General features: G+C 46.3%; 3 protein-coding genes across 12 annotated transcripts in view; 2 read left to right on the forward strand and 1 right to left on the reverse strand.

The window, feature by feature from the left end:
* The window catches only part of trim62.1 (tripartite motif containing 62, tandem duplicate 1), a 40,813-nt gene extending 30,786 nt beyond the window's left edge, over nt 1–10,027 (forward strand). For all 5 annotated transcript variants that reach the window (XM_035520477.2, XM_035520479.2, XM_035520478.2 and 2 more), the window contains one exon: nt 7,067–10,027. In XM_035520477.2, the coding sequence (XP_035376370.1) occupies nt 7,067–7,617 (551 nt within the window). In that variant the 3' untranslated portion in view covers nt 7,618–10,027. The remainder of the gene's footprint in view (nt 1–7,066) is intronic.
* A 1,707-nt stretch (nt 10,028–11,734) lies between these two features.
* Nucleotides 11,735–17,881, reverse strand: LOC145653042 (uncharacterized). Of its 2 annotated transcripts, XM_081705013.1 has the most exons (4): nt 17,763–17,839; nt 17,565–17,684; nt 15,373–15,528; nt 11,735–14,062 (listed from the first exon to the last, which is right to left on the reverse strand). In XM_081705013.1, exons 3-4 carry the CDS (start codon nt 15,518–15,520, stop codon nt 12,999–13,001), a joined length of 1,212 nt encoding a protein of 403 aa, XP_081561139.1. In that variant the 5' UTR covers nt 15,521–15,528; nt 17,565–17,684; nt 17,763–17,839; the 3' UTR covers nt 11,735–12,998. The 2 variants fall into 2 exon arrangements, with proteins under 2 accessions (XP_081561139.1, XP_081561138.1); XM_081705012.1 differs by having other exon boundaries at nt 17,555–17,881.
* A 787-nt stretch (nt 17,882–18,668) lies between these two features.
* On the forward strand, nt 18,669–27,438 carry znf362a (zinc finger protein 362a). 5 transcript variants are annotated; one of them, XM_026996065.3, is made up of 9 exons: nt 18,669–18,866; nt 21,936–21,999; nt 22,384–22,630; nt 23,830–23,955; nt 24,279–24,615; nt 24,763–24,987; nt 25,106–25,184; nt 25,539–25,697; nt 26,007–27,438. In XM_026996065.3, the coding sequence occupies exons 2-9, from the start codon at nt 21,937–21,939 to the stop codon at nt 26,121–26,123; spliced, it is 1,353 nt and encodes a 450-aa protein (XP_026851866.1). In that variant the 5' UTR covers nt 18,669–18,866; nt 21,936; the 3' UTR covers nt 26,124–27,438. The 5 variants fall into 5 exon arrangements, with proteins under 5 accessions (XP_026851866.1, XP_081561853.1, XP_026851868.1 ...); XM_081705727.1 differs by having other exon boundaries at nt 18,673–18,801; XM_026996067.3 differs by lacking the exon at nt 18,669–18,866 and adding an exon at nt 18,962–19,602.
* The last annotated feature ends 53 nt before the right edge of the window (nt 27,439–27,491 follow it).

Genomic DNA, 27,491 nt, shown 5'->3' on the forward strand with positions numbered 1-27,491 from the left:
CTTCTCTCTCTCTCGCTCTCTCAACACAGTGCTTCTCTCGCTCTCTCAACACAGTGCTTCTCTCTCAACACAGTGCTTCTCTCTCTCTCTCAACACAGTGCTTCTCTCTCTCGCTCTCTCAACACAGTGCTTCTCTCTCTCTCTCTCTCTCTCAACACAGTGCTTCTCTCTCTCTCTCTCTCTCAACACAGTGCTTCTCTCTCTCTCTCTCTCTCAACACAGTGCTTCTCTCTCTCTCTCTCTCTCTCTCTCTCTCTCTCTCTCTCAACACAGTGCTTCTCTCTCTCTTTCTCAACACAGTGCTTCTCTCTCTCTCTTTCTCAACACAGTGCTTCTCTCTCTCTCTTTCTCAACACAGTGCTTCTCTCTCTCTTTTTCTCAACACAGTGCTTCTCTCTCTCTCTCTCTCTCAACACAGTGCTTCTCTCTCTCGCTCTCTCGCAACACAGTGCTTCTCTCTCTCTCTCTCTCGCAACACAGTGCTTCTCTCTCTCTCTCTCTCGCAACACAGTGCTTCTCTCTCTCTCTCTCTCTCAACACAGTGCTTCTCTCTCAATACAGTGCTTCTCTCTCTCTCGCTTTCTCAACACAGTGCTTCTCTCTCTCTCGCTCTCTCAACACAGTGCTTCTCTCGCTCTCTCAACACAGTGCTTCTCTCTCAACACAGTGCTTCTCTCTCTCTCTCGCAACACAGTGCTTCTCTCTCTCTCTCTCGCAACACAGTGCTTCTCTCTCTCTCGCAACACAGTGCTTCTCTCTCTCTCTCTGTCTCGCAACACAGTGCTTCTCTCTCTCTCTCTCTCGCAACACAGTGCTTCTCTCTCTCTCTCTCGCAACACAGTGCTTCTCTCTCTCTCTCTCTCGCAACACAGTGCTTCTCTCTCTCTCTCTCTCGCAACACAGTGCTTCTCTCTCTCTCTCTCTCGCAACACAGTGCTTCTCTCTCTCTCTCTCTCGCAACACAGTGCTTCTCTCTCTCTCTCTCTCGCAACACAGTGCTTCTCTCTCTCTCTCTCTCGCAACACAGTGCTTCTCTCTCTCTCTCTCGCAACACAGTGCTTCTCTCTCTCTCTCTCTCGCAACACAGTGCTTCTCTCTCTCTCTCTCTCGCAACACAGTGCTTCTCTCTCTCTCTCTCGCAACACAGTGCTTCTCTCTCTCTCTCTCTCGCAACACAGTGCTTCTCTCTCTCTCTCTCTCGCAACACAGTGCTTCTCTCTCTCTCTCTCGCAACACAGTGCTTCTCTCTCTCTCTCTCTCTCGCAACACAGTGCTTCTCTCTCTCTCTCTCTCTCGCAACACAGTGCTTCTCTCTCTCTCTCTCTCGCAACACAGTGCTTCTCTCTCTCTCTCTCTCTCTCGCAACACAGTGCTTCTCTCTCTCTCTCTCTCTCGCAACACAGTGCTTCTCTCTCTCTCTCTCTCGCAACACAGTGCTTCTCTCTCTCTCTCTCTCGCAACACAGTGCTTCTCTCTCTCTCTCTCTCGCAACACAGTGCTTCTCTCTCTCTCTCTCTCGCAACACAGTGCTTCTCTCTCTCTCTCTCTCGCAACACAGTGCCTCTCTCTCTCTCTCAACACAGTGCCTCTCTCTCTCTCTCGCAACACAGTGCTTCTCTCTCTCTCTCTCTCGCAACACAGTGCTTCTCTCTCTCTCTCTCTCGCAACACAGTGCTTCTCTCTCTCTCTCTCTCGCAACACAGTGCTTCTCTCTCTCTCTCTCTCGCAACACAGTGCTTCTCTCTCTCTCTCTCTCGCAACACAGTGCTTCTCTCTCTCTCTCTCTCGCAACACAGTGCTTCTCTCTCTCTCTCTCTCTCTCAACACAGTGCTTCTCTCTCTCTCTCTCTCTCTCTCTCTCAACACAGTGCTTTTCGCTCTCTCAACACAGTGCTTCTCTCTCTCTCAACACAGCGCTTCTCCCCATCTCTCTCTGTCTCTCTCTCTCAACACAGTGCTTCTCCTTCTCTCTCTCTCTCTCTCTCTCTCTCTCAACACAGCGCTTCTCTCTCTCTCTCAACACAGCGCTTCTCTCTCTCTCTCTCAACACAGCGCTTCTCTCTCTCTCTCAACACAGTGCCTCTCTCTCTCTCTCAACACAGTGCTTCTCTCTCTCTCTCAACACAGTGCTTCTCTCTCAATACAGTGCTTCTCTCTCTCTCTCGCTCTCTCAACACAGTGCTTCTCTCTCTCTCGCTCTCTCAACACAGTGCTTCTCTCTCGCTCTCTCAACACAGTGCTTCTCTCTCTCTCTCGCTCTCTCAACACAGTGCTTCTCTCGCTCTCTCAACACAGTGCTTCTCTCTCTCTCTCAACACAGTGCTTCTCTCTCTCGCTCTCTCAACACAGTGCTTCTCTCTCTCTCGCTCTCTCAACACAGTGCTTCTCTCTCTCTCGCTCTCTCAACACAGTGCTTCTCTCTCGCTCTCTCAACACAGTGCTTCTCTCTCTCTCTCGCTCTCTCAACACAGTGCTTCTCTCGCTCTCTCAACACAGTGCTTCTCTCTCAACACAGTGCTTCTCTCTCAACACAGTGCTTCTCTCTCTCTCTCAACACAGTGCTTCTCTCTCTCGCTCTCTCAACACAGTGCTTCTCTCTCTCGCTCTCTCAACACAGTGCTTCTCTCTCTCTCGCTCTCTCAACACAGTGCTTCTCTCTCTCTCGCTCTCTCAACACAGTGCTCCTCTCTCTCTCGCTCTCTCAACACAGTGCTTCTCTCTCTCTCTCAACACAGTGCTTCTCTCTCAACACAGTGCTTCTCTCTCTCTTTCAACACAGTGCTTCTCTCTCTCTCGCTCTCTCAACACAGTGCTTCTCTCTCTCTCTCTCAACACAGTGCTTCTCTCTCTCTCTCTCAACACAGTGCTTCTCTCTCTCTCTCTCTCTCTCAACACAGTGCTTCTCTCTCTCTCTCTCTCTCTCTCTCTCTCTCTCTCAACACAGTGCTTCTCTCTCTCTCTCAACACAGTGCTTCTCTCTCTCTCTCAACACAGCGCTTCTCTCTCTCTCTCAACACAGTGCTTCTCTCTCTCAACACAGTGCTTCTCTCTCTCTCTCAACACAGTGCTTCTCTCTCTCTCAACACAGTGCTTCTCTCTCTCTCTCAACACAGTGCTTCTCTCTCTCTCTCAACACAGTGCTTCTCTCTCTCTCTCAACACAGTGCTTCTCTCTCTCTCTCTCAACACAGTGCTTCTCTCTCTCTCTCTCAACACAGTGCTTCTCTCTCTCTCTCTCTCAACACAGTGCTTCTCTCTCTCTCAACACAGTGCTTCTCTCTCTCTCAACACAGTGCTTCTCTCTCTCTCACACAGTGCTTCTCTCTCTCTCTCTCTCTCTCTCTCAACACAGTGCTTCTCTCTCTCTCTCAACACAGTGCTTCTCTCTCTCTCTCACACAGTGCTTCTCTCTCTCTCTCTCTCTCTCTCTCAACACAGTGCTTCTCTCTCTCTCTCAACACAGTGCTTCTCTCTCTCTCTCAACACAGTGCTTCTCTCTCTCTCTCTCTCTCTCTCAACACAGTGCTTCTCTCTCTCTCTCTCTCTCAACACAGTGCTTCTCTCTCTCTCTCTCTCTCAACACAGTGCTTCTCTCTCTCTCTCTCTCAACACAGTGCTTCTCTCTCTCTCTCTCAACACAGTGCTTCTCTCTCTCTCTCTCAACACAGTGCTTCTCTCTCTCTCTACACAGTGCTTCTCTCTCTCTCTCTCTCTCTCAACACAGTGCTTCTCTCTCTCTCTCAACACAGTGCTTCTCTCTCTCTCTCAACACAGTGCTTCTCTCTCTCAACACAGTGCTTCTCTCTCTCTCTCAACACAGTGCTTCTCTCTCTCTCAACACAGTGCTTCTCTCTCTCTCTCAACACAGTGCTTCTCTCTCTCTCTCAACACAGTGCTTCTCTCTCTCTCTCTCAACACAGTGCTTCTCTCTCTCTCTCTCAACACAGTGCTTCTCTCTCTCTCTCTCTCAACACAGTGCTTCTCTCTCTCTCTCTCTCTCTAACACAGTGCTTCTCTCTCTCTCAACACAGTGCTTCTCTCTCTCTCACACAGTGCTTCTCTCTCTCTCTCTCTCTCTCTCTCAACACAGTGCTTCTCTCTCTCTCTCTCTCAACACAGTGCTTCTCTCTCTCTCTCACACAGTGCTTCTCTCTCTCTCTCTCTCTCTCTCTCAACACAGTGCTTCTCTCTCTCTCTCAACACAGTGCTTCTCTCTCTCTCTCAACACAGTGCTTCTCTCTCTCTCTCTCTCTCAACACAGTGCTTCTCTCTCTCTCTCTCTCTCAACACAGTGCTTCTCTCTCTCTCTCTCTCAACACAGTGCTTCTCTCTCTCTCTCTCAACACAGTGCTTCTCTCTCTCTCTCTCAACACAGTGCTTCTCTCTCTCTCTCTCTACACAGTGCTTCTCTCTCTCTCTCTCTCTCTCAACACAGTGCTTCTCTCTCTCTCTCAACACAGTGCTTCTCTCTCTCTCTCAACACAGTCCTTCTCTCTCTCTCTCTCTCTCAACACAGTGCTTCTCTCTCTCTCTCTCAACACAGTGCTTCTCTCTCTCTCTCAACACAGTCCTTCTCTCTCTCTCTCTCTCAACACAGTGCTTCTCTCTCTCTCTCAACACAGTGCTTCTCTCTCTCTCTCAACACAGTGCTTCTCTCTCTCTCTCAACACAGTCCTTCTCTCTCTCTCTCTCTCTCAACACAGTCCTTCTCTCTCTCTCTCTCTCTCAACACAGTCCTTCTCTCTCTCTCTCTCTCTCTCTCAACACAGTGCTTCTCTCTCTCTCTCAACACAGTGCTTCTCTCTCTCTCTCAACACAGTGCTTCTCTCTCTCTCTCAACACAGTCCTTCTCTCTCTCTCTCTCTCAACACAGTGCTTCTCTCTCTCTCTCAACACAGTCCTTCTCTCTCTCTCTCTCTCTCTCAACACAGTCCTTCTCTCTCTCTCTCTCTCTCTCTCAACACAGTGCTTCTCTCTCTCTCTCAACACAGTGCTTCTCTCTCTCTCTCTCTCTCAACACAGTGCTTCTCTCTCTCTCTCTCTCTCAACACAGTGCTTCTCTCTCTCTCTCAACACAGTGCTTCTCTCTCTCTCTCTCAACACAGTGCTTCTCTCTCTCTCTCTCTCTCTCTCTCTCTCAACACAGTGCTTCTCTCTCTCTCAACACAGTGCTTCTCTCTCTCTCTCTCTCTCAACACAGTGCTTCTCTCTCTCTCTCTCTCTCAACACAGTGCTTCTCTCTCTCTCTCAACACAGTGCTTCTCTCTCTCTCTCTCTCTCTCAACACAGTGCTTCTCTCTCTCTCTCTCTCTCTCTCAACACAGTGCTTCTCTCTCTCTCTCTCTCTCTCTCTCTCAACACAGTGCTTCTCTCTCTCTCTCTCAACACAGTGCTTCTCTCTCTCTCTCTCTCAACACAGTGCTTCTCTCTCTCAACACAGTGCTTCTCTCTCTCTCTCTCAACACAGTGCTTCTCTCTCTCTCTCAACACAGTGCTTCTCTCTCTCTCTCTCTCTCTCTCTCAACACAGTGCTTCTCTCTCTCTCAACACAGTGCTTCTCTCTCTCTCAACACAGTGCTTCTCTCTCTCTCAACACAGTGCTTCTCTCTCAACACAGTGCTTCTCTCTCTCTCTCAACACAGTGCTTCTCTCTCTCTCTCTCTCAACACAGTGCTTCTCTCTCAACACAGTGCTTCTCTCTCTCTCTCTCAACACAGTGCTTCTCTCTCTCGCTCTCTCAACACAGTGCTTCTCTCTCAACACAGTGCTTCTCTCTCTCGCTCTCTCAACACAGTGCTTCTCTCTCTCTCTCTCAACACAGTGCTTCTCTCTCTCTCAACACAGTGCTTCTCTCTCTCTCTCTCAACACAGTGCTTCTCTCTCTCAACACAGTGCTTCTCTCTCTCTCAACACAGTGCTTCTCTCTCTCTCAACACAGTGCTTCTCTCTCTCTCAACACAGTGCTTCTCTCTCTCTCAACACAGTGCTTCTCTCTCTCTCAACACAGTGCTTCTCTCTCTCTCAACACAGTGCTTCTCTCTCTCTCTCAACACAGTGCTTCTCTCTCTCTCTCAACACAGTGCTTCTCTCTCTCTCTCAACACAGTGCTTCTCTCTCTCAACACAGTGCTTCTCTCTCTCTCTCTCTCTCTCTCTCAACACAGTGCTTCTCTCTCTCTCTCTCTCTCTCAACACAGTGCTTCTCTCTCTCTCTCAACACAGTGCTTCTCTCTCTCTCTCAACACAGTGCTTCTCTCTCTCTCTCAACACAGTGCTTCTCTCTCTCTCAACACAGTGCTTCTCTCTCTCTCTCTCTCTCTCTCAACACAGTGCTTCTCTCTCTCTCTCTCTCTCTCAACACAGTGCTTCTCTCTCTCTCTCTCTCTCTCTCTCTCAACACAGTGCTTCTCTCTCTCTCTCTCAACACTGTGCTTCTCTCTCTCAACACTGTGCTTCTCTCTCTCTCAACACTGTGCTTCTCTCTCTCAACACTGTGCTTCTCTCTCTCTCTCTCTCTCTCTCTCTCTCTCTCTCTCTCAACACAGTGCACCCAGCTTCACTGGCCTCTGTGGACTGTTAACCCTCATTCTCATTACCTCACACATTTAAAAGTGGTTGTCTGAATAGAAACGCGCATAAAGGATTGAAGGAGCCAGCACTGGTGAGAGAATGCGTGCTCTCGTGATCTTATGGTGGCTAGTCTGCATGCTTAAGAAAGCACCACATCAAGGGAGAGGTTTTTAAAATTTCCTGCATTCCCTAGCCATCACAAAACCACAGTGTTCTAGGGAGCGTGCACATCGTCACCCACTCCCTCCTGGCATACGCTCGGAAAGAGAGGGAGTGTGCGTGTCAGGTGAAAGTGGTTTTCACTCTGCGATGGTCTGGAACTCTACAGGCAGAGCTCTGTCAGCACATTTGATTGACAGCAGGGAGCTTCTTCTCCCGTCTGCCTGTGACTGAAGCTGAAATAAAGGTTTACTGTAGTAGGTGAGGGGTGGGTGGTAGTAGAGCTGTAGTAGGTGAGGGTGGGCTGGTGATGGAGCGTCTGTCTCTTCTGCTCCACAGTACCTGCTGCCTTGACATTGGACCCCATGACTGCCCACCAACGGCTGATCCTGTCTGACGACTGCACCATCGTCGCGTACGGCAACCTGCACCCGCAGCCTCTGCAGGACTCCCCGCGGCGCTTTGACGTGGAAGTGTCCGTGCTGGGCGCCGAGGGCTTTTGCTCAGGCGTGCACTACTGGGAGGTGATGGTGTCAGAGAAAACGCAGTGGATGATCGGCGTGGCCAACGAGACTGTGAGTCGCAAGGGTAGCATCCAGATCCAGCCCAGCCGCGGCTTCTACTGTATCGTCATGCATGATGGCAACCAGTACAGCGCCTGCACGGAGCCCTGGACACGCCTCAACGTCAAGAGCAAGCTTGAGAAGGTGGGCGTCTTCCTGGACTACCCCAAAGGTTTGCTGGTCTTCTACAACGCAGACGATATGTCCTGGCTCTATACTTACCGTGAGAAGTTCCCCACCAAGCTCTTCCCTTACTTCAGCCCTGGGCAGAGTCACGCCAATGGAAAGAACGTGCAGCCCTTGCGCATCAACACCGTGCGTCTCTAGGCTCCCAGACTGAGTGCCGTGTCTTCACACTGTTATTACTTTTGGTTTTCTGTTTTTAAAGGGAAAGGCAAAAAAAAAAAGTGTTGATTTTGTTTGTTTGCTCTTGTGGCACTCTCAGCGCAGAACGGTTGTGCCAGTGCATGTTTGTCCAGCAGGGGTGTGCAGACAGAACCTACATCGCCCCTGTGAGGGGAGGGGAGGCCTCCGGGTAGGGCAAGGGGAGGCCTCCATTGGCGTTCTTTGTGCTCTGTGGCACCGGTGTAACCCCGCCGAGATGGCATCGCTCTCCAAGCATCTGCAGCTGCTCGTGCACAATGCCCCGAGTCACTCCGCACCCTCCGAGGCTACGTCTCCAGGGGAGAGAGCACTCCTCTCCTCCGTAGACACACGTGTGAAGACCTTCCACTCATTGTGCAATCGGCTTTGGTGTGTTTGTGGACTGTCTAGCACTGTTCTGCTATACTTCCCTTTGATATATTGTTATATAATTAATCATGATTTTTTGCACAAGTTATATCTTGTGCTTTGCTGGTAACTGCTGAGATGTGGTTGTGTGCGGCTCTGCCCTAGCCGTCACGTGGGTACTGTCCTGCACCTCAGGTGCTTGCTAGCAGTGACAGCGTTAGAACAGTTCCAGTTTGCAGTTCTCCAGCAGTAGCTGCAACCTGTGTGTCTAGCGGAGTCCCACGTGGTGGGGGCGGGTGGTGTGTCTGGGTGTGTGTTGGTGTGTTTAGGGTACATCTGTCCCTGAATCTCCCCCTCTGTGTCTCCTGTTTGAGATTCAGGGCACTGCCACACAGACTCATGGGCCATGTTTTTACATGCATCATGCAATCATTACATCTCACTCTCAGCCTGACCTTTCATTCTCCTTGGCCTCCAGTATGTTATCTGAATTTTTTTAAATTAATTTATTTTTTTCATTTATTCATCTAGTCTGTGCTTGTTTCTCTGAACATTCTTGTCACCACAACCCCTCTTCTTTTCCACAGGGGGTCTTGTTAGGAGTGTGTAGGATTACCACTTCATCCTGCATGTCAACTGTAACACATCTAACGAGGCAGAAATTGTGCAGAGTAGTTCCCACACTAACCCTAACCCTGCAGTGGCGTTCCATTAGAACTGCACCAGTGAGGGTAACACGTGATGGATGAAGAGGAGATGCCTTAAGATTAAGGATTTTGCCTCTAGTCCAAGTGCAAGACGTTAAAGAACACTAAACACTTTAGTGAATGGCTTTTTCACGTGTTCCGTGTTCACCCTAAGCCCACACTCCCTCAGTGCAAATGTTGGGTACACAGAAATTCTCCAAGGCCCAGTTATGTGTAGTAACTTCTCTGTTCTAATACACTGGGGAGCTTTTACAGTTCCTTTGTGTTTGCGATGTCTCTCACATTTCAGAAATCGCTACTTCCTGATATATCCCCCTCTCCTAATATGTGGTAGCCTAAGAAACAGACATGCGTCCTGGACAAAGGAAATTAATTATTATTCAGTGGTCATGTGATTTTGGAAAGAATGATACTATGGAGACCATAAAATTCAGAAAACAAAACAAAACCACAAAAAAAGAAAAATCAGATGATGGGTTTTCAAATGTTTTTTTTTGTGCTGTAATGTTTGCTGCCGCTGTCCAGTCTTAGCCAGCTCTGGTCCTCTCAGGTCTGATGGCTCCCTCCTAAGGTGGAGTCTGATGGCTCCAGGTCTTTCCTCACTGCTCCCACTCTCTGGGAGAGAAGTCCCACACCTCCCATCTTCCCTGTAACAGACTCCAGTGTGGCTCTCATAGTGCCTTAGACGGGAAAGCTGAGCCCTGCGAGACGTCACCGTGGCACCATCACTTCACTGAAGCCTCATTTAGTTCCCACAAAGTCCCTGAAGCTAAATACTTCATTATAAAGAGGGAATTACCAGCTTAGGTGGAGAACTACTTTAACACTACACTGCTTTTAACAAACTGGCACCTTATTAGCACCTAATACCAAACAGACCTGATTTCCCTGTCTTATTTTGAGTTCATTTCATGTGCTAACTCATTCCTTCCCACAGTTGTTGCGTTCTTTTGCTCTGTGTGCTGTCTGTCGTGCTGGTGTTTAAAGGCTAGGGTGCTGCTCAGTATTGTGGGATGTGTAGTGCTGCACACCTGTAGCAGGGACCTCTGCATAAGGCTGCTCCTATATGAGGCAGTCCCTCCTCCTTATTGGATGGTGGTGGGATACATGAGAAATATAGTTAAGATTTTATGATGCTTATTAATAATGACTATAACAGTGATGAATAATGCTGGTTTTGGGATGATGGATGCTTTGCACCTTTGCACCTATCCCTGTGTAAACACTCTGGTGTGTGTTCACAGCTAAAGGTACATGAATGTTTTAATGTACAATTAAAGAATGAAAAAACAACAGTGTTTTGTGGTGTCTCTTTAGTGTGCTTAAGAAGATGAGAACCAATGAAAGCAAAGACACATCTCTTCCGTTTTGCCAGCTGGTTGTAGGTGCCTGGAGCAGGTTTGCATCCAGCCAGTCCAGGAGCACGGCTCCATCCAGCCACTCCAGGAGCACGGCTCCATCCAGCCGGTACATGAGCATGGCTACGTCAATCAAGTCCAGTTTCCCATTGGGCTGCTGGGAGCTCCACCCCTCCCATGTCCCTTTCTATATTACTTCATGTCATCAGCAGTCTTGTTTTGAATGTTTGACAAACATTTAAACTCCATCTCTTGACATGGTAGGTTTTTTTTTTTCAGGGATTGGGGTTGTTTGTCTTTGCAGGACAAAAGCCACTACACTAGAGGAATTGATCAGTCTTGCATTTTTAATGAAATCCTCCTATTATGATGTCGCTAGTAACCATTAGCAACCTAAACCTCGCCCCCCGCCTCCCAATCTCATCCTCAGACATTGCTTATGAGGAAGGTACGATTTCAACTTGTTTTGAGTATCTTATCTTTATGTAATTCTAGTGTTGGGACACCCACATCGACCTGCAAGACTATTCTGCTCCATGCAGAGTCTGCAGCCAACATGGTTCTGATCGCTCTCCTCTGGTACCAAGGTCTTTAGATCATGTCCTCTGGACCAGAGTAGGTTTCATTCTCCCTGGGATCATCCATTCAACTCCAGTCTGTGCAGATTTCTCTGTCACATCACTGCTTGTCTAACACCTGGCCGTGCTGATAAAGGCACTGAGATGACAAAACTTTACTCCTCAGTGTCAAACCCACAAACGAAACTAATGCTGCTTTTTTTTATTAACAGCCACAAGCAAAAAAAAATTTAAGTCCCAAACCTTGTTTTCAAAAAAAGATCTTGTACATATCCAACCTGTAGTCTATCTAAGAAACTGTTTGTAAACTGCACTTTATCTGGATTTCTGCAGGATTTGTTAAATGATCATCTAAATGATAAATTAGCACCGATTATTTAAGTACATTTGAATTTGATTATTTAATAAACGACACAAATTTGAATTTGATGCTATGATTTTATTAAACAGGTGCTTAAAACAAGGTCCATGATAGAAACAGTATATGAATCCTTATTTAGTAATTGGTGTAATCTCTTTACTGCGTAATAACGTCAACCAGATGTATCTGATCATTACTGACTCAGGCTTAGGATGCATTTAGACTCATGATTTTTAATCTTGTGATTAAACTGGTTCCATTTGTGTGTGTTGAAACAACCTTCTTCAGATGCTCCCAGGGTTTTCCTCACAACAGTATATTGCAAAGAAATAGTGAAATATAAACAGACAAGTTACACCACAGCTCTTGAGTGGCAACCCCCCCCCCCCCCCTCCCCACCAAACCCTAACCCCACATATGTCTCCACAGGCCCGAATTCTTTGGCAAAGGACAAAGCTGTCAGCTTAGCGTTTGGCCTGGGACTCCTCCCTGAGTCCAAGCCTCAGCTACAGCAGGTCCTGGGTGAGTAGACTTGCGCTGTCTCCCCAGATGTCCTGTGGGCCTGCAGAGGCTTCATCTGCAGTGCTGGGAGACCTCTGCTGTTGAACGCTGTAATTTCAGTACTCGATCTATGACTTCTGATGGAGGAGACTGGATATGGTAATGTAATAATGTACAGATACAATTCTTCATTCATTCAGTGATTCATTTTTGTTTTGTTTTGGGGTTTTTTTCAAGTCGGCAGCTGATTTTGATGATTTTCCAAACATACATTCTTCAGCCTGAGAACTCACTGAAGTTCACAGAGTTCACAGCTGTAGACACATAACCTCTTCAGTGCCTGGGAGCATGAGCAGGGATATAGATGCTGTATACTACGTGAGTTTTTTAATATCAGTTCTTAACTGGCACCACTCGTATGTCACTTTTGTTCTATAGTCCATGTTGCCAGGATTCTGAAGGGAACCTGTCTGTAAAGTAAACCCAGTCAGTGTCTTGTTGAGCCAACTAGCTACAGTACTTCCACACATTTGGAATAAGCTAAACAGGTAAATGGGAATGTTGCACGCTTGTTTCACCTGAGTCCTCAGGCAGAAATTCTTTCCACAGGGCTTGTCCTTCTCACACAGGAACAGTCCTGCTGGGATCCTGTGTTGCACTGGACTGACTCTCTACATGGAGGTTTGTACAAACAGTTGTGAGCTCTCGCTCACCACACCTCTCAAAACCTCTGATGTGTTTCCTCTGAAATTAACACTCATGTCACTCATGTTGTCCTGTTACTGACTCAGTGACTCTAGTGTAGAGCAGAAAGCAGAAATGCTTCTTAAGAAGAGCTGATCCTGAAATCAGCTCATCGGTCTTGAATGATCAGGAAAGCATATGAAAACCTGAAATAAACCCAGGAACCCGGGAAATTGTGGGGTTGTGTTCTGTGCCTGTGTGTGTCTCTCCAGAAGAGGAGGTGGGGGTACATGCATGATGTCACTCGGACACCTGCCCCTGACTGGGTTTGTAAACACCCATCTGTGATCAGGAAGTATAACTCTGTCCCACTTTATTGTGTTTCAGTTCTGAGGTTCAGTAGGCAGCAAAACCCATAACTGTAATTCATCTGGTGGCAGTAGTGTTGATTCTGGTAGTGTACTGTAGTGTAGTGTTGATTCTGTAGTTGTGTCATTAAATGCTTCTTTTTCAAGCACCCTAAATCCAACAAGTGAAACCCAATCACAAGTCATGCTACAACTCCCTTTTAAATTAGTCTTATCATTTATTTCACTCTACAAATCAGATAGCTTAGCATGAGACGAGTACGAACAGTCCAGGGCAAAATGAGTGCTGGAATAACAGCTGCACTCCTCCCTGAGACCCTGAACCTTTACATTTTTAACAGGCACTGGTCAAAACCCGTGTAGGAATCATTCAAGAGTCCTCAAGTGAGTTGTGTTGGAACAGACGTCGTAGTAAGCTGCTATGTGTTATGTGTGGGCGTCCACAGCTGTTGGACGACGTACACAGCCAAGGTGTCCAGGCTGCTGATGAGAGCGATGTTGGTGCTGAGGACCGTAGGACAGAGACACACCAGAAATGCACACGCCAGTCCCATCATCATCCCTGTCCTTGGGGAGGGACTTTCCCCCTGAGCCTGCCACGCCCACCTCTCGCAGGAGGGCGGGGCTTGCACTGTGCCATCCACCGGGAGATCGCACCGCATCTGTGGGGGAAGTGACATGCTCTCGCTTTTTAATTTCCGAGCATCAGCCGAGCCTGTTTGTCCAGGTGCTAGGACAGGCTTTCCAGAAGGCTGTTGTCGGCTATTGTGAGCAGGGTGTGAGCTGCGAATGTCACAGGTGTCAGCTGCTTCGTCTGAGTCACCAGCAGACTCAGGGGGCCTTCTGAGCACGGGCTGGAACACAGGGGTGTCCTCTCTTTGTTCCGCACACACATGCTCCTCTGGCTGGACGAATGTGTAGGCCAGCCTTGCCGTAAGCAAGCCCACACCCGGGGCCAGTCCCAGCAGGAGGGCGGCAGTAGGCAGGGCCCAGGCCAGCTCTTCCGTGATGGGCGAGGAGGTGGTGATCAGGCAGGGCAGGCATGTGGACAGTGAGCTGCCCCCCTCCAGACAGGCCCTGACCGCCGGCAGCGTCTGCGTCCAGCTGGACCCTGCGAAAGTCCCACACATTCCCCACAGGAGCAGGCAGCCCAGGAAGCCCACGGCTTTCAAGCCCCGCCCACTCTCCACTCCCGTCACACCCTCCTCCCAGAGTTCTCCGCCGACGACCGTCAGCAGTGCGGACGCACCCGGGCAAGCGTCCTTCTCCTCCACAGCCTGTCCCTCTACGCTCACCTCCACTGTCTCCTCTCTGGGCCACAGGAAACGGGTGAGTACCTCCACGGTAACTAGGGGTGGGGTCAGCAGCAGCACCGCCCCATAGGTGTGGCCAAGAAACAGCCCGAAGCGCAGGGCGATGATGTCAGAAGACGGCTGAAACGATGCCAGTCTGGGACCCCCGCACCAGAGGTAGGCTAGGAACACTAGAACAACACAGGTTGGTCAGGCAGAACACACACACACAGGTCTGAAACACAGGTGGGTCAGGTAGGACACACACAGGTCTGAAACACAGGTGGGTCAGGTAGGACACACACAGGTCTGAAACACAGGTGGGTCAGGTAGGACACACACAGGTCTGAAACACAGGTGGGTCAGGTAGGACACACACACACACAGGTCTGAAACACAGGTGGGTCAGGTAGGACACACACAGACACAGGTCTGAAACACAGGTGGATCAGGTAGGACACACACAGACACAGGTCTGAAACACAGGTGGGTCAGGCAGAACACACACACACAGGTCTGAAACACAGGTGGGTCAGGCAGAACACACACACACAGGTCTGAAACACAGGTGGGTCAGGCAGAACACACACACACACAGGTCTGAAACACAGGTGGGTCAGGTAGGACACACACACACACACACACACACACAGGTCTGAAACACAGGTGGGTGAGGTAGGACACACACACACACACACACAGGTCTGAAACACTGGTGGGTGAGGTAGGACACACACACACACAGGTCTGAAACACAGGTGGGTCAGGTAGGACACACACACACACACACACAGGTCTGAAACACAGGTGGGTCAGGTAGGACACACACACAGGTCTGAAACACAGGTGGGTCAGGTAGGACACACACACACACACAGGTCTGAAACACAGGTGGGTGAGGTAGGACACACACACACAGGTCTGAAACACAGGTGGGTGAGGTAGGACACACACACACACAGGTCTGAAACACAGGTGGGTCAGGTAGGACACACACAGGTCTGAAACACAGGTGGGTCAGGTAGGACACACACACACACACAGGTCTGAAACACAGGTTGGTCAGGCAGAACACACACACACACAGGTCTGAAACACAGGTGGGTCAGGCAGAACACACACACACACACAGGTCTGAAACACAGGTGGGTCAGGCAGAACACACACACACACACAGGTCTGAAACACAGGTGGGTCAGGTAGGACACACAGGTCTGAAACACAGGTGGGTCAGGTAGGACACACACACACACACACAGGTCTGAAACACAGGTGGGTCAGGTAGGACACACACAGGTCTGAAACACAGGTGGGTCAGGCAGAACACACACACACAGGTCTGAAACACAGGTGGGTCAGGCAGAACACACACACACAGGTCTGAAACACAGGTGGGTCAGGTAGGACACACACAGGTCTGAAACACAGGTGGGTCAGATAGGACACACACAGGTCTGGGGGAGGGGGATTAAAACAGAGAGAATGTGAGCTGTTTGCTCACCGGTGATGGAGAGGTCAGTGAAGAACAGAAGGCAGCTACAGCACAGTCCGACTGAGGACATGGAGCGTTTAAAGGTTGGCAGACACAGAAGACTGCACAGCACTTTACATCCAAACAGGGTGATGGTGGCCTCCAGAACTCCATCCATTCTTTCGCCTGAAGGTACACATGCAGAAAGACACTACTGTGTTACGAGGAACACACATTAATATCACAAACACGCCACAGACATGCTGTGGATACGCAGAGATTTAAAGAAAACATGATCCGCAGATCTGGTGCCATCCAGGTGTTTTGATTGCAATTTTCCCATGGGAATGTACATATTTATTTATGTGAAAATGGCATACATGTCATATCATGGTTTTCTGTGGTTGTGTGTGAGGTCTGGACTAACAGTGCTGTGTCCTGTAATGTCCTGTGATACTTACTCTCCTTGCCAAGGGAGTTGGTGTTATTACAGCCATGTGGTTATTTTTGTCAGAACTGCTGACAAAGACCTCAAGAAAACATTTCTGCTGACAGAAAGACTCCGAGAAAAAAATTCTTAATAAGTTGGACAGAAATTGAGGAGGACACCCAGATTTGGGAATGGAGTGATCAGAATTCTCCTCCTCTAACAATCTCTCATCTCCTCCACACCCCCACCCTTACACACCCACCCCTCCTCTACTCCACCCCTACACACCCACCCCTCCTCTCCTGCACCCTTACACACCCACCCCTCCTCTACTCCACCCCTACACACCCACCCGTGCCCTCAGGCCTTCCTCTGTCTTCAAGTTCAAGTTCAAGTTTCAGATTTGGTTTATTTGTCACATACATAGTCATACACAGTATAACTCGCAGTGAAATGGTTGAGAGTGCTCTGTCCAAACTGAGGAAAAACAAAAACAGGGATGCATAGAGAAATATATATTTTATATATATATATATATATATATATATATATATATATATATATATATATATATATATATACACAAAATATATTAACAATGTATGTACAATATATGTATATTATACATACTGTGTATACATACTGTATACTGTGGTCTGTCCTTCTGTAAGATTGCTCCTGGTCTCTCATTTACATAAAGCTACTAGATGCGTACATGTCACAAGTACTTTGATATTCAGATTTATGCAAACCATGAGGATGACAAATAAGAAGATAAAGTAAGTTTAGATTACTCTTGTTAAACTGAAATGCTCCATGAGGTTCAGCTTCATTTTCCTATCGTAAGTCCAAGTGGCAGGGCTACAGTACAGCAGCACAGCCTCTGTGATGCCACGCTGGGTTAATCAAAGTAGGAAATGACAGGCAGCATCTAGAATCCCCCCCCCCCCCCCCCCCGCCGGATTTTCCTAACAAATCCATGCGTCCTCTCAGGGCACATGTCCGCAGGAGCTGATGCCTCTATGAAAATATCTCAAACCACTATGAAAATATCTCAAAATAAACGGAAGTAACAAAACAAAAATGGGTGATGTATTTTCATTAAATGTACATAAGGATGTTATTGCAGTAATGTGTATTGTAACATGGAATGCATTATTGCCAACAATACACTCCTGGTTTACCAGATTAGTAGTCCTGACTTTTAGATGCCTTTAACCAGTAGAACTGGACAAACCAGCTGCTAAAACCCTGACTAAGGCAGTAAACACATGCCAGTACATTGACATAGATTACACTGTTTGAATTGGCTCTCATTACTGTGATGTCAAACCACAATAAAGAGAATCTTTCTCAGAGTACATTTCTCCACAAGAGAAATAATTGTTGATGGCAGAGAGGAGACTTGAAATAACCTATGATTAACCACCACACCTGTTATCAAAATAATTCCTATTAAAATTTAAATGTGTCATGTATGTGTTCTGACAGGTCAAAAAATTAAGCAAAGCCTGGTGACATGACTATGCATGCAGGATATGTGGCTAAGACTGAAAACACTGAACTGGAATTGATCCAACAAAATTGGGATTTAAAAAAAAAAAACAATTGTGATTAACAAAGTGGTCATGTTGAAAACCTTGTTTGAAGTTGGCAGCAAAGAAACGGAGCTAATTCAGCAGAGGTAGAGGCGCCGTGCGACTATCACAATCACCTCACGTGAAGCGCTGAGGGAGGTAACCCTCGCACAAGAAGAGTTCTCAAAGCCATGAGTGCACTCACATTTACTCACACTGTGAAATCCCAGCGACAGGGTCCAAGCGCAGTTTGGTGAGCTGGATCAGAGGTCATGGCACTCGGGACAGCTCTGTCTGCACGGCGGCATCTCTAGACGTTCCTGACTGCACACAGTCTGACAGGCAGGCAGCAGGTGGGAGAGGACTCTCAGCAGTGAACACGCCAGTGAGACGTCGGCGCAAATTGGACTTACCTGTGCAAAACACAGCAGTAACCTTTTTAGTGTGAGCAGAAAACACTTCATCCTTGTGTGTGTGAGTGTGTGTGTGTGTGTGTGTGTGTGTGTGTGTGTTTCTCCTCCCTCTTTGGGACGTGTCTACACAAGTCTGCCTCCCTCTCTGTCTTACCTGAAGTGTGAGCACGTGGTTATGTGAAGGGTGTGTCTCTGTTTGCTGGGATCATATACAAAAACTGGTTCCACTGCCTTCTTATAGGTGATAAGCATGTGCCCCAGTGTTTGCGGTATGTATATTGTTACAGCTACTATCTGATTGAGGTTGAATGATATGGGTACAGCTGCCTTGGTTCACACGGAGCACCTGGCTGACTCGGTGTGTTCACTCAACCATTCATTTAGTGCAGCACAGGGGAACCGTTGGAGAAGTCTTTGCACATTCTGCCCCCTTGTGGAGAATCAGGAATAGTGCAGGCGAAACACCTTATGGCCTGAGCTTGTTCTTTAGCTTTAGACCACAACGCTTCAGTCGGTGACGGCGGAATTCATTCGGGACATGATGGAAAAATCTATTCCCAAAAACAAAGTAAGACTCAAGTGAAGGCAACTTCACCTGGTAAAGAAAGTGACAGTGGTAGAACTTGAGCCGATAATTAAAACGCAGTGCAATACCAGCCAACCTTATGCCGCTCGCATTATGACACCGTTAAGAAATGGAGAAGTTTTCCTTGCCTTGGAGTTATCATAACATTGCAGTATGTATAAATGCCGGTATAATTGGATATTATCGGGATGAACATCACGTTCTGTATTAGAGCAAAAATAACAATCAGCACTGAAGCTTCCAGTAACGTAGAGGCGCTGTGTGTGTTGTGTGTTTGACCTTGTGGCGCTATTAATGCTTTAGGCGGATAATAAATGTTCTCTGCTGGATATTACCCCGGCTGCTGGCTAATACCCCGGCTGCTGAATATTACCCCGGCTGCTGGATAATACACTGGCTGCAGCACCCAGAAGTGAACGAGCGCGACCCGGAAGGTCTGAACTCCGGCAGAAGGCAAGCTGAAAGAACATCTAAACCTTTTATTAAAAATACATTTAATCAAGAGCCGAGGTGTCTGGGTATGTATGTGATTCCTCGTTAATTGTTCGGTTTGTTATTTATTAGCATTTCGAGTGCCGCGTTATAAATTTCTGGAGTTATCCCAGTGATTTGTGTGGGGAAAAGTTCCAATAAAAAACCTCGTAAGCAGGCGAGCGTTTAAAGAGGCTCAGTGCAGCCCCTGCGCGTCTGCAGCTGCAGTCCTGCTGCGGGGGCAATAGGACGGTACCTACACGCGTCGCACCTACGACGGCACGGTCGCTGTAGGAAGTCTGGGGCTTTTTTCGGTCTTTTTTTCCCGTCCAGCCGCGTTATTCAAACCTGCAGATCTAAGTAAACAATCAGCGCGGCTCTGCGTGCAGAGAGACGCGCGGCGTGCCGCGTGCTGCCGGCCCAGCCAGTTTACTGCTCGTTTTTCTGGGCAAATTTGGGATCTGCAGAATATGGCGCCTTGTCCTTATAAAAATAAGACAGGCTGCCATTTTTGTTTTCCTTTTGTCTGAAATTTTTAATAAAACTGTCTGAGAATGTGGGAGAGGCTGCCGAGAGAGGCACCCTGGGATTTGGCTTCCACCAGTCTTCAAATGCGTGCGTTTGAAAGAATTTTGCAAGTTAATTTTTATAAGCCTGTCGCCTTTAATGGGAGGATGACTTCACGAATGCCGATAGATTAAAAGAAAAGTTGAGTAAGCTAACTTTTATTTTGGTTTTCGTCGGGGATTTTAAGGGACGTGGCAAGCATCGCGGGCAGTGTTCGTACGTATTTTGTTCGTGTGGTTGTAATTTAATGGAGTATTTGATTTTAAAGGACTTCTGTTCGAATGTTCGACTAATGGTGTAGCTCGTGCACTTCCTAGCATCATGCGTTCACGTTGACGTGCATTAAACGATGTAAGCCTTGTGTCGGAGTTTGGTATGTGCTGCAGAAAAGTTGATCCAGGAGGCTAGAATACGGTCAGAGAGTCTTCACGATGTAGTCGATGGTCTTTAGGGAGAAACACATATACATTGCTGTATCCGCGCATGCATTTATATGCTCCATACAGGCCTGTAGGAACAGGAGATTGTAATGTGGAGATTCCATGCAGGTTAATGTCTTAATACAAATTAGTCTGTTCTGGTCTTCAGTTCGTAATAATATAGTAATTACGTCAATTAACTTATTTTAGTATGTATAATTGCTCGTAAAATAACTAATGGACATTTTTGATTTGCAGTTTTTCCATACAATGTATTTAAAAGTTTGCTTTTCGGTATTCTACAGTCATAAACACATTGGCATCTACAATCCTAATGTGCCCTAAAGTGAGAACATAAAATGGTAAAAATAAATGTAGAAATAAAACAATAAGTCTTAACACCCTAGCATAGCTACATAACATTTTATGGTCTAATGTACCTTGGAATTTGATTCCTAAAGCTCATCATGCCTTATGTAGTCAGACCTCGCAAACTGCACCAGTTAACGCACAGACAGGCACGCTGGCTGCTTATTTTTGGAATATCATTTTCATACGTTACGGTCCCCCTTGCTTCCGCCCATGACAGTGCCGTGCGTGTTTTGGCAGTGTTAACTGGCTTGGATTCTGTTTGACTAGGGGTCTGCACAGAGCAGTGCTTTTGCATGCGCCAAAAATAATAAAGATATGAACCCCAGACTTTGTAGAATATTTCCTTAATTGTGGTTGCGGGTCTCTGTTTCACTTCCTGCTGGCAGTCAAGGTTCTCCTTTGTGCATATGAGGTTGTTATGCCTTGACTGCTGGTTTGTTTAGATGTGTAGCCAATAAATCTCTGAAAATGTATATTGGCTTTCCTATTCTGGAGCTCCTGTATACCAGAATAGATACACTATACTATACACTATACAATATAGTCTACACTATACTGTGCTGAAAACTGTCAGTGTGTGGGTGATGTGACTGTTGGACCAGGAGGGGCTCTGTTTGACTAGGGTTTTGTTTGAGTTTGGTATAGAATTAATGCCACCACCCTCAAAATTAATAATAACCAAGGAACATTTACAGTCGCACTATTGCAGTGACAGTGTATCAGTGTTCACTAAACCTGACTGTGCACAATTTTCTTCACTTCTGCTCTTGGTGTCTCTTCAGACCTGCACTTTAGTAGACATTTAACTTTTCCTTTGTGGTCACTGTATTGCTTGCATGTCAAACATGTCAGTCGTATTTTCAACAATGTGGTCTGTAGCTTTAGTAAACTAGCACAGTTTCTTAATTAAGAGAAGTGGTGATCTCACTAATTCCTCCTTTAGCCCACAGCTGTAGTGCTCCCCTCTTCATAACTATACACTGGTAAGATGTATTGTCTAGACACAAAAGACTTAAGTGTGTGATTCTTATATTCATAAGAAGAATTTCAGATTCTTCTAATCACAGTAGAGCACATGCTTGATCCTGAAAAGAAGCTCTTCATTCAGACTTTTCTACTTCTTTTAACTGTCTGTCATGGTGAGGTGATTTGAGCCACAGGCTCAGGTGTCTGCCTGTGTGTGTATGTGTATGTGTGTGTGTGTGTGTGTGTGTGTGTGTGTGTGTGTGTGTGTGTGTGTGTGTGTGTGTGTGTGTGTGTGTGTGTAAGTAAAATTACTCAGGGTTCGCCCATCTGGATGCTCTAACTCAACACATGCTTGACTTTGATGACATAGGACTACATCAGATATAAACATTGTGAAATATGGGAACACTACTCTCAATTTAGTATCTGGTGCGAGGAATTCTTAGTGAGGTTTGACATCAGAGTGGGGACAGAGGGCTGGGGGTTCACAAGCAACACAGTAAAGGGCCTGCAGTGCAAGATACTTGATTTATTATTCAATAAAATCAGAAATTGGATAGATGCATGTTTAGAAGAATGCATAAGAGTGTTTTTAATGAACTCTGATTATAATGTTGATGCATTTGTAGTTTAGGGATTCTATGCACATCTGTACTTTGAGAAGAGCTCAGATTATGGGAGCACAGTCCAAAGTGAACTAATGGGGTTTGAGTAGCAGTAATAACAAACATGCTCTAATGGATATATGGATGTGTAATGGCGCATGACTGTGTGCCTCTGTGTTGGTTGCAGCATGGCCGAGCCAAGGTTCAATAATCCATACTTCTGGCCCCCGCACCCAACCATGCCTGCCCAGGTAAGGCCTCTAAAGGGCTTTACTTACTGAAGTTGTCATTGTTGTGTCAAAAAAACTTTGGAATGGTGGTCACTCACCGTAAGTTGTGTTTTAAAGGGTATGATATGTGGCAAGAACACATCATCCAGTTTAACTGACACGTTCATTTAATTATCTTAAAACTCCATTAGTGTACCAGAGTATTATTTTATATATATGTAATCTCAGAACTACAACAAGGTATTATGGAGAATTCTAATACCAACTCAACTATTCTCAGAAGCATTAAATGTTTTTGTTTTTTTTTATGTTTAGCTGTAATTCCAACTATGAGCCAGCAGGGGACAGACACAAGAGTCTCGGGTCAAATGTCACAATCCTCAACTGTGTGCTTCCTGTTTTCAGTTGGATAACCTTGTCCTCATCAACAAAATCAAAGAGCAGCTGATGGCAGAGAAAATCAGACCCCCACACTTGCCTCCCACGTCTGTGGCATCCCAGCAGCCGCTGCTGGTGCCCCCCACGCCCGCGGAAGGAGGGCAGCACGGCATGGCTGTGGCCAAGCTTCAGCAGGCGCCAGGGCTCCACAGCCACAGCCCTGCCCAGCCCGACATCGTCCTGCATGCCAGAACTGCCCCAACCACCGTCGCAGGTACAGTGATGAAGGGCAGTGGTGAAGGTACTGGACTTGTAACTGGAAGGTTGCTGGTTCAAGTCCCACCACTGCCAAGTTACTACTGTTGGGCCCCTAAGCAAGACCCTTAATCCTCAATTACTTAATTGGTGCTTTTATCCAAAGCGATTTACAATTATGACTCAGCCTTAATTGTAAGTCGCTTTGGATAAAAGCGTCAGCTAAATGCCATAAATGTAAATGAATTGAGTGCTTTCTGCCAAGCACACCTGGCAGCATTAATCATGAGAAATCTTTCTCTGGGCTCCCTACAATAAAATAACTTGCTTGCAGTTGAAGCATGCTTCCTAATAATTAAAAAGCTGATTCCATATTAGTGGCACTTAATGTAGAAGAAAACTACAAGTTAACTAAACAGCAGGTGGTACTAACCTGTTACGAAGTCCTTATAGAACAAGTAGTTAGCCTAGCTAGCTACTTTTAACAAGTGCTTAAACCAATCTCGTTTTTTTCTCTCCCAGGGGGTTTGTGGTTAAAGCAAGTAGCCAAAAGTCCTCGGTCAAAAATGAAAAGTGAATTTAATTGCTGTTGAATGTGATTTCTTAGCTATCGTTAGGTAACTGTTAGCTCGTCGCTTTTTGCTACATTATTTCATTCGGTGAGACCAACTTAGATGAGTTATGTAGGGGTAAGTAAGCCTATAATTTAATAATGTTGTGTGTGGCATATTGAATGAATATCAGTGTTAACATAAACGTTAAGATGGAAAGACGAGTTTTGTCTTCAACGTGGCCTTTCAAAAGTCCCGGGTCGTGTGTCCCTGAAGTCGGATTAGCTAGTGTGTTAGTCATAGTGGAGCGCTAAGGCTAGGCTAGGCTAGGCTAGGTTCGGTTAGCCAGTCAACATAGCCAGGAGCTGGCCAGCAACCTAAGATAGTTCTCCCCTCACTTTTTGTCCACTGCACATAAAAGGCATTTGGCATTTATTCCTTACATTAAATAATTCAGTTGTCCACACGGACATTTATTTTGTAATAAAAATGAAACATAACGCACAGTTATAAGATTTTACTAAAATTGAGACGGTAACATACTTTGTCCGACTCAGATAGCTAGCTGAGTCGGACAAAGCTAGCTAAGTATGTTCGGGCACACGGAGAAATGGGGCGAAATGAATAAAGTAGCTAGTTAGCCACGTTTGCTTCACATTTCCCCCAGGACGAATTCTTGGCGATGTAAACTTGAATCTGGACGATAAGACGGCCTTAAAAGCTAGAGGACTGTGGGAGGACTGGCATTTACGACAGATTATAGACCAGCCGTCTAGAGCGAACCACCTGTCAGGTAACAGCGCTGTTATTACGCAGAACTGTGCATCCAACCACGCTGTAATAACACAGGAAAGCTACGTCAAACCGTGATGTTGGAATGAAGGGACATTACATTTGGTCTCTTATGTTGTTGTTGTTTGTTTTCTTTTTTGGGGGGGGGGTTCTTCTTACAAATGGTTATTTGCTCACCACTTAACAATTTCTGTAGAAGCTATTTTTAAGTAATCCAACTGTTGGCTTTAAAAAGAAGCTTTGTATTTTAAAGATTTTAAGTACAGCTTTGCATTGTTCTCATAGTGTGTGGCTTTACCTGAGGTGCTTTGTCTCTAATTTTAGGTATAGCTCTGTCCTCTCGTTCTGGAAACCACAGCACATCAGAGGCCAACACCCCTGCTACTCCCACATTGAGCAGCAGCCAGGCACGCCACGGCGGGACCTCCTCACCAAACCTCATCTCAGGACTGGCCAGTGGCACAGGGATGGAGGCAATCAAAACTGGTGGTGGGCTGGCTGGACTGCTGGGACCGCCCCCCAAAACCGTAGGACGAGGCCGCAAGAAGATCAAGGCTGAAAGCCCGTCTGGTCCTCTGCTGGTTGTGCCCTACCCCATTCTGGCCTCAGGAGCCGACCAGTCAACCGTCACAATCACTACCAAAGAGGGCAAAACCTACAGGTATCATGAGAGAATCAGGAAGTGATTTTAGAAGTTGCACGTAGCAAACCAACTTTCACATGTATAGTGTTTCGTGCAACACGTGATGCACACAAACATTTGTTTTGAGGTCGGCGTGTGTGTGACCGCATGCGTTGTTCTTGGCAGGTGTAAAGTGTGCCCGTTGACATTCTTCTCCAAGTCGGACATGCAGATTCACTCAAAGTCGCACACAGAGGCCAAGCCACACAAATGCCCCCACTGTACCAAGTCATTCGCCAATGCCTCCTACCTGGCCCAGCATTTACGTATCCACCTGGGCGTGAAGCCTTATCACTGCTCTTACTGTGAGAAATCCTTCCGCCAGCTCTCACACCTACAACAACACACTAGGTAAGACAGTGCTGATGTATAATTGTATAAATACACCAAAACATTTTCCCTTTTCATGTTGATTGGAAAATGAACATTAATCTGTAATTGATTCGGCCTGTTTTTTCTCCTTGTGCAGAATTCATACAGGTGATCGGCCATATAAATGTATTCAGCCAGGATGTGATAAAGCTTTCACACAGCTCTCAAATCTGCAGGTAAGACCATGCGTGTCTGTCCTAGATTTTCATAAAAAGCTCAGTGGTTAAGATTAGTAATCAGAAGGTTACCAGTTCAAGTCCCACCACTGTTACCACTGTTGGCCCCTGAGCAAGACCCTTAACCCTCAATTGCTCAAGTTGTACTCAGTCATAATTGTAAGTCGCTTTGGATAAAAGCGTCAGATAAATGCCGTAAACGTAAATACGTCTGTCCGTGCCCTTTCTTTTGGTGTGGCAGTGTGTTTGCTTTAGACCAAAAGTTGCATATGAACTCAGTATAATTGCTTGTCTGATTATTTCCACTTCATGGTGTGTATTTGCTGAAATGAGACTCTGGTTCCTATTTTGCAGTCCCACCAGAGGTCACACAACAAAGACAAACCGTACAAGTGCTCCAACTGCTACCGCGCATACTCTGACTCTGCCTCCTTGCAGATCCACCTCGCAGCGCATGCCATCAAGAACGCCAAGGCCTATTGCTGTAGCATGTGTGGCAGAGCCTACACCTCTGTAAGTGCCACAGGACTTGCGGTTAGGGCGTTCCAGCGTGGCACTGTATTCAGCTATTACATGCATAATGTTAGGTCCCACTGCCGAGTTCACACACGTCTAAGATCTGTCATTTCATGTGCATTAGAGCTGCAGCAATTAGTGTTAATTGTTAAGTGTTCAAAAATGGATTTCTGAACTTGCCTCGGGTGAATTAATGAATGTCACTTGATGAAGGCTGGGTGTGCTGTTTATGGGAGCAGCCAACAGGCTTGAGAGTACGCACCTAAACCAGCATCCCTGAACACTGTGTTCCTCCCTTCCCTGCAGGAAACCTACCTGATGAAGCACATGTCTAAACACACCGTGGTCGAGCACCTGGTGAGCCAGCACTCTCCACCCCGGGCCGACTCTCCCAGCATCCCCATACGCATTTCCCTTATCTGAGCGGGCCACCCAGTGAGCCCCTTACAGTAACCAAACCAAATCAGCTTTTCTTGGTGCTCTTCTTCTCCTTAAACATTCCTTTGTTGCTGTAGGTTTTTTTTCTGGGATACATTCCAAAATATATTAGACTGTATTCGTGATGTCTCTCAAAGAAGGAGGCCAAGTCATTTAGAAGTCCTTTATTCATGTGTTCTCTCACTGTAACTGGGTGTGAAATTGGAGAGGAGGGAAGAGTCAGGACATCCAAAGACAGTTTTGCAGCACTTTCAAGCCACGTAGTATTGGCTTAAAAAACACAACACAAGCTCAGTCTGTTTGGACGGTGAAGGCATTGCTCTTGGCAGCTAAATTGTTTTGAACGTTAGGTGTTGTGCAGAATAAAATTACTGTCTTGTTTACATTCTGTTTTGTCCTGTTAGTAACCATTACCATAAAATCATGCTAATGTGTGATGTGTTTAGAACATGGACCAAGTCCAACCCCATCTCTTACATTTTAGGAAAATCTTGATCAAAAGTTTGTCTCCTGGTTAAGAAATAAATGATCATTATTTTTCTAGTTTGAAATGCATATATCCTTTGCCAGGCCTTTCTAAATGTTTGATTGTTAAGCATTTATCCATCAAAGTGCACCGTTATCAAATGCAGAGGAAATCAACAGATTTCAAGGGTTTGTATAATTAAAATTAGTCTTCTTAAAAGTTGTACGTTTTAGTGCCAAAAACTGAAAACAAAATGGCATAAGATGCTGATATCTCTCGAGTCTGATGTACATAATCACACGTCCACAGATATCTAAACATATCGACATCCACCTGACACGTTACTTTGGGCTCTGATACTTTGTATGCTCGTCTGTGTTTCATGTATTAGGTCAGTTATTGTGTCAAGTTTCCCCATGTGTACATATTTTTATAACACCTCTAGTCTTCTCATACATATATTGTTATGGTTTTGTATTAAAAGTTGCCATTAGGCTACGTTATTTTCTATACTGTCAAGCCTTAACTACTTTATCACTAATTGTTTGACATTTTATATTCATGTTTACCATATTGGTTGTTCTCATTGTACTCAGTACTATTTGCCTTTTTTAAATTTCCTAGCATGGATATTCTGTAAATAAACTCTAAAATGCTTATGTGTTAACCCATTTATATAAAATGTCTAGTTATTATTAACGAATATGTTTTTTTGGGGGGAGGGTTTGTGTTGCATTGTGGTACAATATAAAAGTTGCCTTGGCTGCTATATACAAAGTCAAGACTTAGAATGGACTTTGTATAAAAAGGAGAAATAAATCCAAACCTCTGGGACTGCTGTTGGTCTTGTGTTTCCTTGAGGCAATTAGATAAAGATATATTGGGTA

The sequence above is a fragment of the Electrophorus electricus genome, chromosome 22, assembly GCF_041902795.1.
Source record: "Electrophorus electricus isolate QZ-2024a chromosome 22, ASM4190279v1, whole genome shotgun sequence".
Classification (NCBI taxonomy): domain Eukaryota; kingdom Metazoa; phylum Chordata; class Actinopteri; order Gymnotiformes; family Gymnotidae; genus Electrophorus; species Electrophorus electricus.